This window comes from Neovison vison, chromosome 6 (assembly GCF_020171115.1).
Source record: "Neovison vison isolate M4711 chromosome 6, ASM_NN_V1, whole genome shotgun sequence".
In the NCBI taxonomy this organism is placed as follows: Eukaryota; Metazoa; Chordata; class Mammalia; order Carnivora; family Mustelidae; genus Neogale; species Neogale vison.
In genome coordinates this window covers 96,336,158-96,350,814 of record NC_058096.1, presented here as the reverse complement: position 1 = coordinate 96,350,814, position 14,657 = coordinate 96,336,158, and the positions used below count along the sequence as shown (strand labels likewise).

At 44.3% G+C, this 14,657-nt stretch overlaps 1 protein-coding gene across 3 annotated transcripts in view; it reads right to left on the bottom strand.

Moving 5' to 3' along the window:
* FNDC3B (fibronectin type III domain containing 3B) overlaps window positions 1-14,657 on the bottom strand; it is a 343,565-nt gene that overhangs the window by 50,094 nt on the left and 278,814 nt on the right. For all 3 annotated transcript variants that reach the window (XM_044251801.1, XM_044251802.1, XM_044251803.1), the window contains exons 12-17: window positions 10,097-10,221; window positions 8,707-8,881; window positions 6,770-6,856; window positions 5,227-5,365; window positions 2,784-2,855; window positions 683-801 (exon numbers count right to left, since the gene is read on the bottom strand). In XM_044251801.1, coding sequence (XP_044107736.1) covers window positions 683-801; window positions 2,784-2,855; window positions 5,227-5,365; window positions 6,770-6,856; window positions 8,707-8,881; window positions 10,097-10,221 — 717 coding nt within the window. The remainder of the gene's footprint in view (window positions 1-682; window positions 802-2,783; window positions 2,856-5,226; window positions 5,366-6,769; window positions 6,857-8,706; window positions 8,882-10,096; window positions 10,222-14,657) is intronic.

The following is a 14,657-nucleotide window of genomic DNA, read 5'->3' as shown; positions in this document are numbered from 1 at the left end:
GTTAAAGCCATTTAGACAACAACCATCTGATTTCTAGGGCATGCCCTGTGTATTTATGAGGTTATTTTGAGCGTACGAGAACACGTTGTGGCTGACACCAAGGCTCCTGACATGTTAACTGGCTGGTCTAAGGTCAAATTAAGAGCAGACAATAAAGAATATGCTGCTGCCTACAGCTGTGTAAGTTGTGCACTGCACAACTGCAAAGGTGTCATTCAGCTCTGCCATCACAAATTTACAGTTTTTGTAATAATTTTCCAGGAGATGGCAGTAAAGCACCTTGAGGAAAGTGTATCTCACCCTCACAAAATTGCCAGATGTGGTAACAGCAGAGCTGTACAAGAGGTCGTTATCTTTTTGACTCTAAATTCTACGCTCTTGGTATCACAGCAATAACGAGGATCCTCTGACTGAGCTAATATGAATGTCAGGCAACATTCAATTTTTAGCTGTCACACGTGATCATGCCAGAGTCTTCTAAGAAATAACTAAGGGACCAATGTACCTGACAACACCACGATTCAGCTGACAATCATCAGGGCCTAGCTTTTTTTTGTCCTCTAAAGCACAATTTAAAAAACTCAAGTTTCAAACACATTTTAAATAATTTTGTTTGGACGTTATGGGCTGGTTGCCTGAACTTGCCCCAAGTAGTTTACTTTTACACCAAAACAAAACCCACCTGACTGTGTCCACCGGTGCTGATGCAGCATGCTCGAAGTTTGTACAAAGTGCCTGGTTTCAAGTGGGTGAAAGTGTATTCCGTTGCCGATCCGCTGTACGCCACCTCCCACTGACTCGCTGTAAGACAAGACTCAGGTGTGAGTTTATGCCTTCTGGAAAATGTCATCGGATCGACCATTACGGCTGAGGAAAATTTCCAAGTGGTTGCCATGAGAAACCAGCACCTCCTATTCTTTCTTTCCTTTTTTTTTTTTTTTTTAAATAGCCAAGGGTCCTCTTACCATTTCCTTCACAAAGTTAAACATTTAAAATTCACAGAGAGTCATTTTTAATACTTAGTACTGCAGGCTAGACTACTCAATACCAGCATTATTACATTCGCTGACTATGAGGTTTGGATGCTAGAAACCACACAGAATCTGTAGTGGGCATGGGGAGGGGGTGGGCAACAAGCGGTAACAGAGGGCAAGGTCCAGGGTGCAGTGAGCCCATCATCAGGGGAGGAGGCTCAGCGGGTATGGGGAAGGCTGCTGGGAAGCCTGGGATATGCCACAGAGTCTCTCCTGCTGTCATCTGCAGGGACGTCACAGTAAGTGAAATCCTCCCGTTAGAGACGGAGCCCTTTGGGGCAAAGCCTGCTGTCTTCATGGAACTCATTTAAAAGACAGAAATGGCTGGGAGGCTGACAAATGAAGATGAAGCACTCGGTGTGACTGAGTCCTATGACCACTTCTGGGGGTTAAAGCAAGCAAGCAGGGTCCCAGGAGAGATCTGGTGCCTGGGGAAGCTAATGCCACCAGGGAGAAAGGGTTGGGGGGATGCTTTGCCTCCCAAACCCTCCCCAAGCTCCTTGGTAGGATGGATTTACCATGAAGGCACAGGGACCAGGGCCAAGGACGGGGGGCATTAGAAAGCATTATTCTGACAATACTGGTTAAAAACCTGTGTGGGGGCAAATGAGAACAGGGACAACGGAAAAGAGCCCACTTTACGTGCTGGCAAAACTTTAAGGACAGAATGGTGTCTACTTTTGATTGGATAACAACGGTCAAGACAGGCACGAAAACTCAAAATATACTTAGATTTTTCACAAGGAGTCACTGGATACACCTGACTTCTCTCCTAGGGAGGTTTTCTAATATAAAAATCTCATTCAAATTTTTAGCCCAGAATATGATTTTATGTCTATTAAAACAGCTGTGCCCATCGCAAAGCATTCTCATGTTTTTAGCTTAAAAGAGAAGCAGACGGACATGAAAACCCAAGTACTCCAGGCGGCTACTGAGGTACGGAACAGAAGACAGGCACGCACCTGTGCCGCCCGTTTGTAGAAGTCAGTGCTGCTGCTCTTTCTTTTTGCCGTATGCCATAAATCACTTTTTTTTTTTTTTTAAATGAGTGGTTAAAGGGATTATCAGAGTGGTGAGATATGTCATTTTTAGAGTTCTGATAACTATGCTTTTTTCTATTAAAGACTAATGAATTTTATTAGAAAAACGATCGAAGAATATTTTTAAAGGCATTATTGAAGGAATTCAATCTTTAACATGGTACTGCTTTAATCCACACAGTATGACAGGTGATGAATAATCTGACTCAGATGTCCCACAGACAGAAAGACATTGGCTAAACTTGATATAAAAGTGTGACACTGTCACGAGCTCACGGGAATACTATGTTTTGTTTGCTCTCACTGTACGTGGGGATTTGTAGATTATTGAACTTGTTTGCTGTCTCCACCCCATCCTTCCTGGTGACTGCTTCTGACACTTCTGCTTATAAGAATTTCCAGAGAAAGTGTGCTAAGAGAGGGGACAAAAATGTAATTATTCTATTAATTAGGACCACTGGTTTAAAGAAAATGACATGGAAAATTTAAAAACATGATAAAAATGTACCTTTTAAGCACACTCTCATCCCTGATGCTGTGTGTAAAAGAGAAAACTCTAAGTAAGTGATTCAGCTTTATTTCTCATAATAGCACTATCAGTAGAATGAATGGCTGCTCACTATGCCCACTGTGACTACAAAGATGTCTATCATATCGGATAATAGGGGCTGCTACTGGATTTGAGTAAAACGATTTCCCAACACTTCACCTTCAGAATTTCCATCAGTAATCTCCAGCAAGTACTTGAGTATTTCTGAACCACCGTTGTCCTTTGGAGGATCTGGAAAGTAAGCAACGGCCTTATTAGTTACGAGGGCATTGATTTTTATCAGCAAATAACATTAGAACACAGACAATCATGTAACATCATACTGCCTTAATTCTGGATTTAAGCAAAAGGTAAAACCATTACTGTATTGTTCTGGAAAAACAAAAGCAGTGAAAACATCAAGAAACCCAGAATGTGCTCAGATTATTCAAAGTTCTAGAGCTAGAAATGTCAGAGTCTATTTACTGAAACATGAGCAAAATTCAAAATATGAATTGATTTTTCTAAGAGTTAACTCTACTTGAGAATTTTTTAATATTTAATAATTTCTATGTGAAGTGAAATATATATTTCCTTTATCATTATTTCATTCTGTACTTTAAGTTACCAGCAACCAGATTCTTTTGAGATGGAGAGGGAAGGAAAGAGAAGTGCACAAATTCACTGACAAGACAAACAGAACATGAGAATGTAATGATCTGTTCCATCACAGTTTGCTATTAAGCATACTGCAGGTCCCAAGTGAACCTGATATGCAGCCAAAGTTGTGGATCCATGAGAACATGCACCAAAGAGGTGGTTTGAGGAAGGGGTGCTGGCGTATTACCAGAGCCCTGTGGATGTCGGGTATTTACTCCACTAACTCTGGGCCTGCAAGAGTTTTCTTTTCTGAGCAGAAAAATACCTTGCATTATAATTTTTCAAGACTATGCAGAATTTACTTTACTCTCAGTCTGTACTTCTGTATTTGGGTATTGATTTAGGAACTTTTCTTCCCTTCCTTCTCTTGGCATTTCCATTACTGTATACAAATTTCATGAAGATACTTAAAACAATAGTAGTGAAGTTAATTTTTTTTTTAAAGATTTTATTTATTTATTTGACAGAGAGAGATTACGAGTAGGTGGAGAGGCAGGCAAAGAGAGGGAGGAGGAAGCAGGCTTCCCGCTGAGCAGAAGAATCCGATGTGGGGCTTGATCCCAGGACCCTGGAATCATGACCTGAGCCGAAGGCAGAGGCTTTAACCTACTGAGCCACCCAGGTGCCCCAATGAAGTTAAATCTTATAGCATATGTCTAATGAAAGTAAATATTTAGTATTTATGGAACTTTCTAGACTTCTCTGAGAAAAAAGCTTTACAATCTGGCAAAAAGCACACCTAAATTTTTACAGTTTCTTTATGATATCCATCTTTCAAGGAAACAGATATCCTAATAATTCTGCCTCAAAATTTTTAGGTGGCCTGATACAGTTTTATGTCTCGATGGTTGATCTTCCAATAACAGTTGAATAATATTTTATTAAAAAAAATTTTAAGTAATCTCTGCACCTAACCTGGGGCTCGAACTCACAACCCCAAAATCAAGAGTTGTATGCTCTTTCCACTGAGCCAGTTGGGTGCCCCAACAGTTTAATATTTCAAATTCCCTTTACATTACTTGGCTGCCAGGTAATTATTTTAAATTTCTCCTTTTATTTTTTGCCTTTCAGGTAGCTATTATGACACATTAGTGATAATTACATATGTCATAGTAGTTTTACATATAATTGCAAGTGTTTCTACTAACGGCATTCAATTCTTTTTTTAAGTTTTACTTATTGAGAGAGAGCAAGCCAGCGCACGCACAAGTGCGTGTTGGGGAGGGGCAGAGGGAGAGGGAGAAAGAAACTCAGCCAACTCCACTCTGAGCCCGGGTCCCAAGGTTGGGCTCAATCTCACAACCCTGAGATCACGACCTGAGCAGAAATTGAGAGTGGGATGCTTAACCAGCTGTGCCACCCAGGCACTCCTCTAACAGCCTTCATGTCATTGAAATAATCCATGCTGCAGAGGTGAACCACAGTATCTTTTTGCTTGCTACCCTCCAAGCACCACAAAATAACCTCAAGTGAAAAATTCTTGAAGTTCAGAACTTCTGGTTACATACAAACAACTACAAAAACTAAAGTTTTCCTAGTTCTTCTTCACTTGAACATTCCGTACATCAAAGTTTCTTATGATGACATACCTGAAGTCTGAACTTTATTTTCAGTATTAATTTTATAAATCAATTTTTTATATTAACTATCACTACTATTTGGTAATGGCAAGCTGTTGAAGAATGTATATATTTTCAGAGAGGACTACATTCAGATCAGTAATATATTAAAAGTATAGGAGGAAAAATACAGGAAAAACCATAAAGGAAGTAAAATGCTCTTAAAATTGTCCATTTTACCAGTTGGTAGAATTCTCTGGATGTTTTTCATACATACATTCCAAATCTGTAAAACTCCCACAAATCACAACCTTTTATTTCCCATTTTGCTTTGTCACTACTGAAGTTAATCAGTTTCTAAAAATCTGTCAAAAATAAGCAATAGGAACAGTAGCAAAACGTACCCCACTTGACACTAAAGCCATGAGATGTAACTGGTCCTTTAATGAGGGGTCTTGTGGGAGGCCCAGGCCTGTCAGGACTTGTCGTACACACCAGAACTTCGCTTGGACAACTTTTCCCTTCCACATTAGAAGCAGTCAGCTATAATACAACCCAAAAGAAATATTAATGTGCTTTAGATATCAGGTTTTAAAGAAATGGGCATTTTTAACAAGAAAGATTTATTTATTTGAGAGAGCATGTGTGAGAGAATGTACAGAGAGAGGGAGAGGGACCAGCCGACTCCCACTGAGCAGAGAGCCTGATGTGGGGCTCCATCCCCGGACCCTGGAATCATGACATAAGCCAAAGGCAGACACTTTACCGACTGAGCCGCTCAGGAACCCTGAAATGGGCACTTTTTAACATGGCAAGATCAAGGCATCGGTAAATTCACACAGACAGGCACACACACACATACATTTCCTCTCTCACAATCTCAAACAATTGATTTATAAGTGTTTCCTTTATGAGGTACTTATTTCCTGTAGAGTTAGCTATGAACAATTAAAACAGTAAAGGTGGGTTTAGCGAAAGACTAAATTTTTACCCTTCCAAGAAGACATGAAACAAAACCAGTATGTTACTTCCTGGTTCTTACTGTTTTGTGGAAGGAAAGTATGAGGCGCAGAAAACAGGTAAAACTGTCTTTATTTACTTAAGAGGAGGGCAATGCCACCTTGTGGAGAAATGCTAGCAGTAGCCCTGTGTTCTCAGAGCCGGCCCCAAATAACGAGCATTTGGTAAAAATCAGAAACTGTCATTTTCCTCAAACTGTCCCACACTTCACTGGATAATCTGACAGCTATTTACTGAATGACTACTATGTGTCAGACACCATTTGGTCCCCAGAACTGGAAAAGGAAGGGAAGACTCAGAAGATGAACTTCTCCCTCCAAAAAGGACACAGCCCTAGCAGACCCTGCAGCGCTTGGCCCTAGACTGGTAAACAGCCCTGTGACGGAGAACGCCGCCCACCACTCTGCTCGCTCTAACGGCTGCGGCTGGGAGCTCCACTTTTCCTTACAGTGCGGAGTCCTCTGGTGACATTAATAGTGCTGGCTGATGACCAAGGCAATGCCTAAGTAGGGACAGAGTGGGCACGGAAAAGAAACATAAGAACAGCTGGAGAAAAAAGAAATGGGCAGAAGAGCAGAGGCAGAGGGAGGGTGAACGGGAAATCGAATTAAAAGAAGCACGGGAGGGCAAAGGGGGATGTGTGGGTGAGAGGTGCGCTGAGCGTTCAGCTCGGGGTCCTCAGCCGCTGGTACCCGGCCACCCCGTGATGCAGTCTGTTCCAGCATGCGACAACAGGTTCCCCTCTCAAGACCAGGCTTTCAAATTTAAAGTACAGTGTGCCTTCTGTAAGTGTTACTTTAATAATGTGAAGCATGGTGAAACTTAAAATATCTTTTCACCTACGGAGTCCGTTTGGAATGGTAAATGGGTGCAACATGAAACAGCTGTTTTTTTAAATCAGTTCAGGTACCAAAATGACTGACTCACCCTGAATTTATACTGTGTGCTTCTTTTGAGATTTTTCACAGTACAGGTTAAGTCCTCTCCAGTGTATTTCGGGTGGAAAAGGTTATCCTGCAGAGGCAAAGCCAGAAAGGAACATCAGTATCACTGAAAACTGGGCATTACTAAATACCTCTGTGTTTAGGATTCTTCTATTGCCTCTTTCCATCACCACCAGCAGCCAGGCAAAAAGAGAGTGTCAGAGTCCTTGGTGCTGTAGATAGTGCTGTAGCTCTGTCAAGTAAAAATCTGACTTTATCTCACTGCAGTTTCTCCTGGGTCTGTCGAACTTTACTGTGAGGCTCGAACGTGCATGAGAACAGTCCTCTCCTCCTGAGACGATGCAAATCCGCCCTGGAAAAGATGCCACCAACACATGCTCTCCTCCCGGAGCCAACTTCTCCCAGTTCCTCAATAAGCATTTTAAACAAAGGATTAAACCACCAAGGAGGGCCAGGTGACAAAGCAGCATGTACTGTAAAAAAATGTCTTTAATGTTAGTCTGAGAAGAACGTCTTCCAGGCTCTTCACCGTGTAGCTGCAATGTGCTACATAACGAACCGCGGCTGAGCTTTCTGACCACACAGTGTCCTCTTCTGGCCAAGGGAGAAAGGACAGTCTGGACGGGAAAGGCATGATCCCTTAAGAGGCTAGGTACCCCTCTAAAAGCCCAATGTGCAGAAGTCATTCACTAGTATTCTCAATCACGCACGGCTCCAGCCAGCCAGCCGTCAATGATTACGGAGCACCTGCTGGCATCAGGCTTCCTTCCGCCTTCTACGGGCTCAGCACTGCCCAAGAACAGATAAAGCCTTGCCTGCCAGAAACTTATATGCCAGGTGGAGACCGTGATTAAAAAAATAAAACCTATACATAAATATGAAGCAGGCTTTGCGGTGTTAAGGGCAACGACAAAGAAAATCAAGCTGGATAAAGGACAGAGCGGTGGGTCGAGTGAGATGCTCCTCTAGGGCTGTGCCAGTTAAATAAGGTAGTCATGTGGGGCTCTTTAAATTTAAACGAAGTACAATTCAGAATTCGGTTCCGTGGGCCCACAGCCATATTTCAAGTGCTCAATCGCCACATGTGACTAGGTGCTACCTTTACTGGATAGCACAAACTACAGACCATTTCCATCATTGTGGAAAGTTCTACTGTATAATGCTGTTTTAGGGAAGGTGGCTCTGCACAGGTCACATGTGAGGAGACCTGAGGGAAATGAGGGAAACGAGTCAAAGGAAGTGGAAGGGCCTTCAAGCTGTCGGGCGCAGAAACTGCAAAGGCCCTGAGGTCAAGGCATGCCTGCGTGTCCTGTGAGACTACAGAGGCAGAAGCAAGGACCTGAAAGAAAAACAGAATAGCACGGGACCTTGCAGGCATTGTAAGGGCTCCAGCTTTTATTATGGAAGGATGGGGAAGGCCCAGAAGTAGGAAGGGTTCTGAGCAGGGCACCGACCGGATCTGTTTTACTTAACAGATCACCTCAGCTTCTTGTGGAGAACAGACTACAGTATAATAAAGGTGAGTGGAGGGAAAATACGTAAAGAGACCACCGCAATAATCCAGGGATGGAATAGTGGTGGCTTAGGAAGGGGTAGCAGTCTTGGATACTGAGAAATGGCCAGATTGCGGGTTAATATATGGACACAGATTTAAAAGGATCTGCCGACTGATTATATAGATGGGGTCAAGGATAACTCCAGGTTTTCTGGCTTCCCCAAACACAAGGACAGGAATGCCACTCCCTGACACAGGGAAGACTGTGGGAAGGCCAGGTTGCGGCCAGCGGGGGCAGTGGTAGAAATTAAAGAGTTCGGTTCTGAACGTATGGGGCTAGTGCACTTTTATGGCGTTCTGTCGGTTATGACAACACTGACTTATACAGCACACACACACAAGGGTGTAAAATCCGCAGGGCTTACATTTTCATCCTCCTGGATTTCCAAGGTGTAGGTGACCGCTTCCTCGGGTGAACAGCCTTCTGGTTTATTCCACTGCAATGTGACCCATGTGACCCCAGCTCGGACAAGTCTTGGTGCAGAGGGCATCTGAGGAATGTTTCCTAATGTGTAACATACCACCTCTTGGCTATAACCGCTATGGAGAGACAAATCCAGGAAGACATACATTTAGGAACATGGGAGGAGTCTTGGCATTTTAAAACAGAAGGATAGGCCCACCTATTGCCTGACTGGCTTGGGCTGGAAAGTCTGGGGCATGACAGATCCAGCCAACAAAGGAAGGCAAGTACCCTTTATGTGATATTCCCTACTACCCATCCTTTCCATTTGCCTGACTGCCAGTCTGCTACTAAAAAAGCAGAGCACGCTGCAGGACAACACTGTTAAGGATTTATCTCCCAACCCCCAAAAGCACCCAGCAGAAAGGCCAACACTGCAAAGGCACTAAGCTATGACCCACAGCTACCAAGGAACCCTCATATCAGTATGAGCACAAATCAGTGTCTGCTGACGAAATACACTGCTTTACAAAAATATATGGTGCTAGTTTTCAGGGGTTTGTGGGTGCTTCTAATTCACTGATAAACCCTTGAAGCCTTTATCATTATGACTTTTTCAAATGGTAGACTTGAACCGGCTATCACGGGTGGGGAGAGGGGGCTGTGAAACCTTGTGATGTTCTCGAGGCTGGAGAAAAGCTTGAGGACCAATGATGCACTGAACCTTTAAGTTTTTTCAGTAAACAGTGATGAAAGAAAAGGATTTTTCCCTTAATCAAGAGTTACCCAGGAAGTACAATTGAAATATGGTCCTTTCAAAGCATCTTTAATCCCCAGACGCTCCCTCGGACACCTATTATGGCCTTTCTTCTACAGCTTGGAGGCAAGCTGTGGTGCCTGGGCCAGGCGGAGTTTTCTCTAGGCTGTGAGGGTCTGCCCAGGGCTTGACAACAATGGCCCGCCCGGCACCCCTTTCTATTAGGTAACCTCAAATATAACTGAAAAAGGCAACCACATGACTAGTGATGAAAGGAAAAGGCATGTGTTCTGAATAAAAAATAAAGCCTCAAGAGGGATTTCTCTCAGAATCTGAACTGCTACCTTCATCTGGGCTCCCAGGGACACGTCATGGGGCCTCGGCCTCACAGCCTGAGAGCTGGCACGGAGGCCACCCGGGGCATTCATCACCTTGGGACACGCCTTTCACCCTCTGATGAGGGTTCCTTCGAGGAAAATTTCAAATTGGTTCAGCATGGGGCAGTGGATGTCTTCACACGTTCCAGCCACATGAGAGGAAGACACAGAATGACCACGTGAGTGTTCAGCGGCAGGAGGGCGAAGACACATCATACCTGGTGCCGATGTCATTCCGAGCAGCCAGCCTGAACGTGTACCCCATCGCTGGACAAAGCTTTGTCAACTTGCAGTGCTTCTGACTCCCAAAGAAGCACTGTCTGAAACCACTGTTTCTCTTTCCCTAAAAGGCAACAATGAAACAATGCACACAAGTTTAAAAAAAAAAAATCAGTAATAAGAAACTGAGGAAGGCCTTCTGAATTAGTTGTTTCATTTCCTGGGTCTGGATGAACAAAACCAAGAGAAGGAAGGCTTCTAGGGGAGTGTGTGACAATGCAATGTCATCCTGAACAAAAAAGGTACTACAGAAACATCTGGGGACGCATACGTGGCTCAGTCGGTTAAGCATCTGCCCTCAGCTCAGGTCGTGATCCCAGGGTCTGGGGATCCACTCGGGCTCCCCAGTCAACAACAGGGAGTCTGCTTCTCCCTCTGCCCTCCTCCCACTCATTCTCTCAATCTCTCTTTCTCTCTAAATAAAAAAAATAAATCAGAAAAAAAAAAAAGAAAGAAAGAAAAACCTGTAACTGAGACAAGTCATGCCTCATGCCTGTGGTATTTCTGAACTGGTTTTGGTTAACAACAACAACAACAAAAGTCCTATCAGGTATAAAGCAATGTACCATTTCTAAGATCCTCCTCACTTGCCTTGGTCAAACTGCCCAGTCTGACCAACCAAGGGTAAGTCTGCAGCCTTATTTCAGGGATCGCTAGTTCTGGAAAGGCAGTAATTGCCGAGCACCTGAGGATCAGTCTAATGAGCTTATCGTGCCAGAGAAGAAAGCCCTCCCCAGGCTTCTCTCTCTCCTTTCCCTCTCTGCCCCCCTCTCGCTAGTCCCTGAACATGTGCATTCCTGCAGTGGTGAGCTATTTGTTCACTGATCCCTAAGTATGGGTCACATGCCTTTGACTCATCTCGCCCATATCCGCTTCCCTCCTACCCTCCTAACAGTGCCGTGGACAGTGAGGGAGCTCAGTCACAGCTTACGGAGTTGCATGTCTGATAAGCACCTTGATGTCTGATGAGCAACCTTGGCTGAATTCACCTATATGTATGATTGCCACTCTGTACCGTTCTTATCCGGCTGGAAATACATTTTTAATGCCTTTCTAGCAGTCCACGATGCTTCAAATTCTTTGAAGTAAAAAGAAACCACTCTGGTAGGTTGTCTTCACAGACCCGTGAGTGAGAAAAAAAAGTCACCTGCCCTGTGCCACGCTCAGGCACGGACTCCTCCTATCAGTAGGACGGCAGAACAAGTATTTCATGCCCATCATCCACAGCATTTTTATCGATGTTCACGCAAAGAAAGCCACATGCCAACACTGAATGAACCTTAGCATTCTAATCAGATGGTTGGGCCCAGGGCTTTCAGAAATATGTTTGAAGTTCTCAATTTATTTTATAAAGAAAGATGAAAGCACATTTTTCTCCTAAGCAAATTTAAGCATTTCCTTCCTTTAAGCAGGCCTCCAGAACGCTTACCACTGAAACACATTCCAGGTGAAGTTTAATTAAAAATAAAATAAACACACAACTAGCTTGAAGTGCCACTAGGGTGAACAGATTAAAACCACTGGTACATTCATCCTCAGACTAATTCCCCGCCTTCCCCTCCCCTCACCAAGCAAGGTGGTGCCCTTTCCAGGAAGGGAGTGGAAGTCCTATTAATCTTTGAGATTCAAAGTTCATATTATCAAGGTTTCAAAGTCCACTCAGATGTAAACTGCAAAGCGTAACATTTTTCAGCTGCTACTTGGGCAAAGTCACTGAGTGGCTGGCGTGTCAGCTTACTTTAACCTTGAGTGGTAAGGTTGCAGCAGACGATTTATTCATAGCAACACCGTTTATACATACATTTGCATAATTACATCCAGGGTCTGATTATACTCTGTGCACACCCTGGTATGTTTTGTATCCATTTCAAGCTGTAGCGTGATCTACCTTCTTTCCTCTTCTATTTCCGAGCTTAGAGTAAACAGTGCAAGAAAGGCACATCCTGCCGCCACGGAAGCCTCATCCCTTCCAACCCCGACGCTGGCTCCCCTTCAATGCCTCGTTTTTCCTATTTCTTTGTTTGGTCTCCTTTGCCCATTTCTGGTGCTTAGAACTATAGCCAGTAAATAAAAGTCAGTCTGTTCCTTACTAGGTTGATTTGCTTTAATAGGGTAAAAACTGGACTGTCTGTGGCTGAAATGAGAAAAAAGAATGGGGGAAGATTGATGATGGGGACTAGACTTTCTTTTAAAGGGCCACAGCACTGTGATTTGCTGAAGAATTGGGAAAGAGGCATTCTGTGACCTTGAAGACATTTCTCCTATGTTGCCAAATTTCCTCCTGCCCCCCACCCCACCTCAGTATCAGGAACAACTACTAAATAAACTCCAATTTGTTTAGATAAAGCATGCTGAACTTTTCATCTTGGAAAATTCGTACCTTTCAAGATGTAATACTCTGTGTATGGTCCTTAACATGCAGAAAGACCCAGAGCTGCTGGAACCTTAGAACCAAGTTTTAGAAACAGCATCTGGAGTCTGAAGGGTTAAGAGTACACATAGTTCACAGAGTGAAGGAAGTAGGGAAGTAAGGAAATACTCATGAATGACATGGAGTTTAATATAAAAGGGATGTCAGGGAAGAAAGAAAAGGATATTCACAAAAGTCCTTGCAGTGCAAAAGTGAACTACAGCTGAGGGGTTAGCAAATGAGAATGGGGAACAGCACAGGGAACAGCACGGGGGACAGCATCACCCTGATCTGCTGGACAGACCGTGCCAGGTGCTCACAGAGATCTGGGTTTAGGTTCTGGGGCAAGGACATGTTCAAAGGCTAATGTGGAGGACTGGTCTGTACACCAAGAAGGGTGCCAGGCTGTAAACAGCATTTGCAAATAAGATTATTAGCCAGTTCTTCTTGTTGATAGAAATCAGTAGGGTTAAGGGAAAAAAAAAAAAGATAATGCTTTAGAAGACTGAAGGATTCAGCTGAACTGATGGGGGTTGTCATGTGAGTGCTTATCACTGTTTATCAGAAATTAAATATGTCTAAGCATTACTGTCAGTGAAGTTTTACAGATGGTAAATTGTAACTTTCATGTTATAGGTAGCATGGCTCCAAATGACTCAGAGATTATGCTCTCTGGCAGGTACCCCCTCCTAATAAAACCTAATCTAAACTACACAGGATTAGAGAGATACTAGCTTTACTTGGAAACTTATTTTTTCATCATTTAAGGTCAGCCTTGTGTGAAGTTTCCCACAAAAACATGGTCCTAAGAGAAACGAGTACCTCTGGATGTGTTTTAGGTCTGCTGCCAATAATCTGGCCAAACACAGGCAGCAGGGACCGATGGCCATGGCCGTGTCCTGGTCAGTGACTACCACGAGGCCACGTGTGGTGCGTCACACAGAGGAGAGGAAAAGGACTGCTCAAAAGGCCAAGCTGCTGGCGGGTCTCTAAGGGAAGAGCTGGAGCGTGGATGCCTAGAAACACCTGTGTCTCTGTAGGTGGGCAGATCAGGTGGGCAGCGTGTGAGCAGGCAGGATCAGAACCTCCCTAAGATGCGCAATGAGGCTCCTGCTCTCCTGAGGAAGGAAACCAAACTTTACCCCACTTAGGAAAAAGAGCAGAAAGAAGGCTTCACGTCCATACCCTCCATCATTCTGGAACAGATCCAGGCCCTGGGCTGCATCTGACACGAAGCGATATAACCACCAGTCGTGTTCTCGCTGAACCTTCTACTGCCAGTGTCCACAAATCCGAAAGGGGCAGATTTTTGGGCTCCCTGACTGGTTTCCATTTCAGAATCCTGGGCATGCCCAAATGCTGGTTTCTACAGCACAGCTGAGTTCAAGGACAAGATTACTCTTTCCCAAATGAGAAGAAATCTTGGGCATCCGAACTCATGGTGTGCTGATGAACTTCAAGGCACTCCATTTCTCACGGGGTGCGGCATTACAGCCCTGGGTTCCCTCCCCCTTCAGCTGAGCGCTCCTCTTCTCACTCAACTCACCCTACAGCTCTCATTAATCTATCACCATTCCAGAAGCAGCCCCAGTGAGAGCACCAGTTCGGCACCATGGCCTTGAGTTCCATGGAGATGTTTCCTGGCCAAGGCGCAGGCTGCTTATCTCCCACTCCTGGTCACCACTGCTCTCCGGGACAGCCAGTGAGCTGGCGCATATACGTCGGCCCTTGCCCAGGACCCCGCTGCTCAGTTCTGCCTTACCTCCTCTTTATTACCACGAAATGAGAGCACATTGTGTATGATCTACATTCTAGACCATTCCAGACCCCAGGGGGTTGGCTTCCTCTCCATTCCCTTGAGCCGAACAGGTCTCAGGCAACCCATTCCCCCTGTGCCACGGCAACTCTCATCGCTCAGCATTCCTGTGGCCGATGTCTGCCGACCATCCCTATTTCCGCCTCCCTCTGGCTGAGCAAATGCCTCGTTTCAGTTTAGACTCACATACCCAAGACAGGTACCATCTCTAGGGAGAGTGGCAGCCTCAGAAGATTTAAAATCCTTCTAACGCTTACTCTTTAGAAAAGTCACA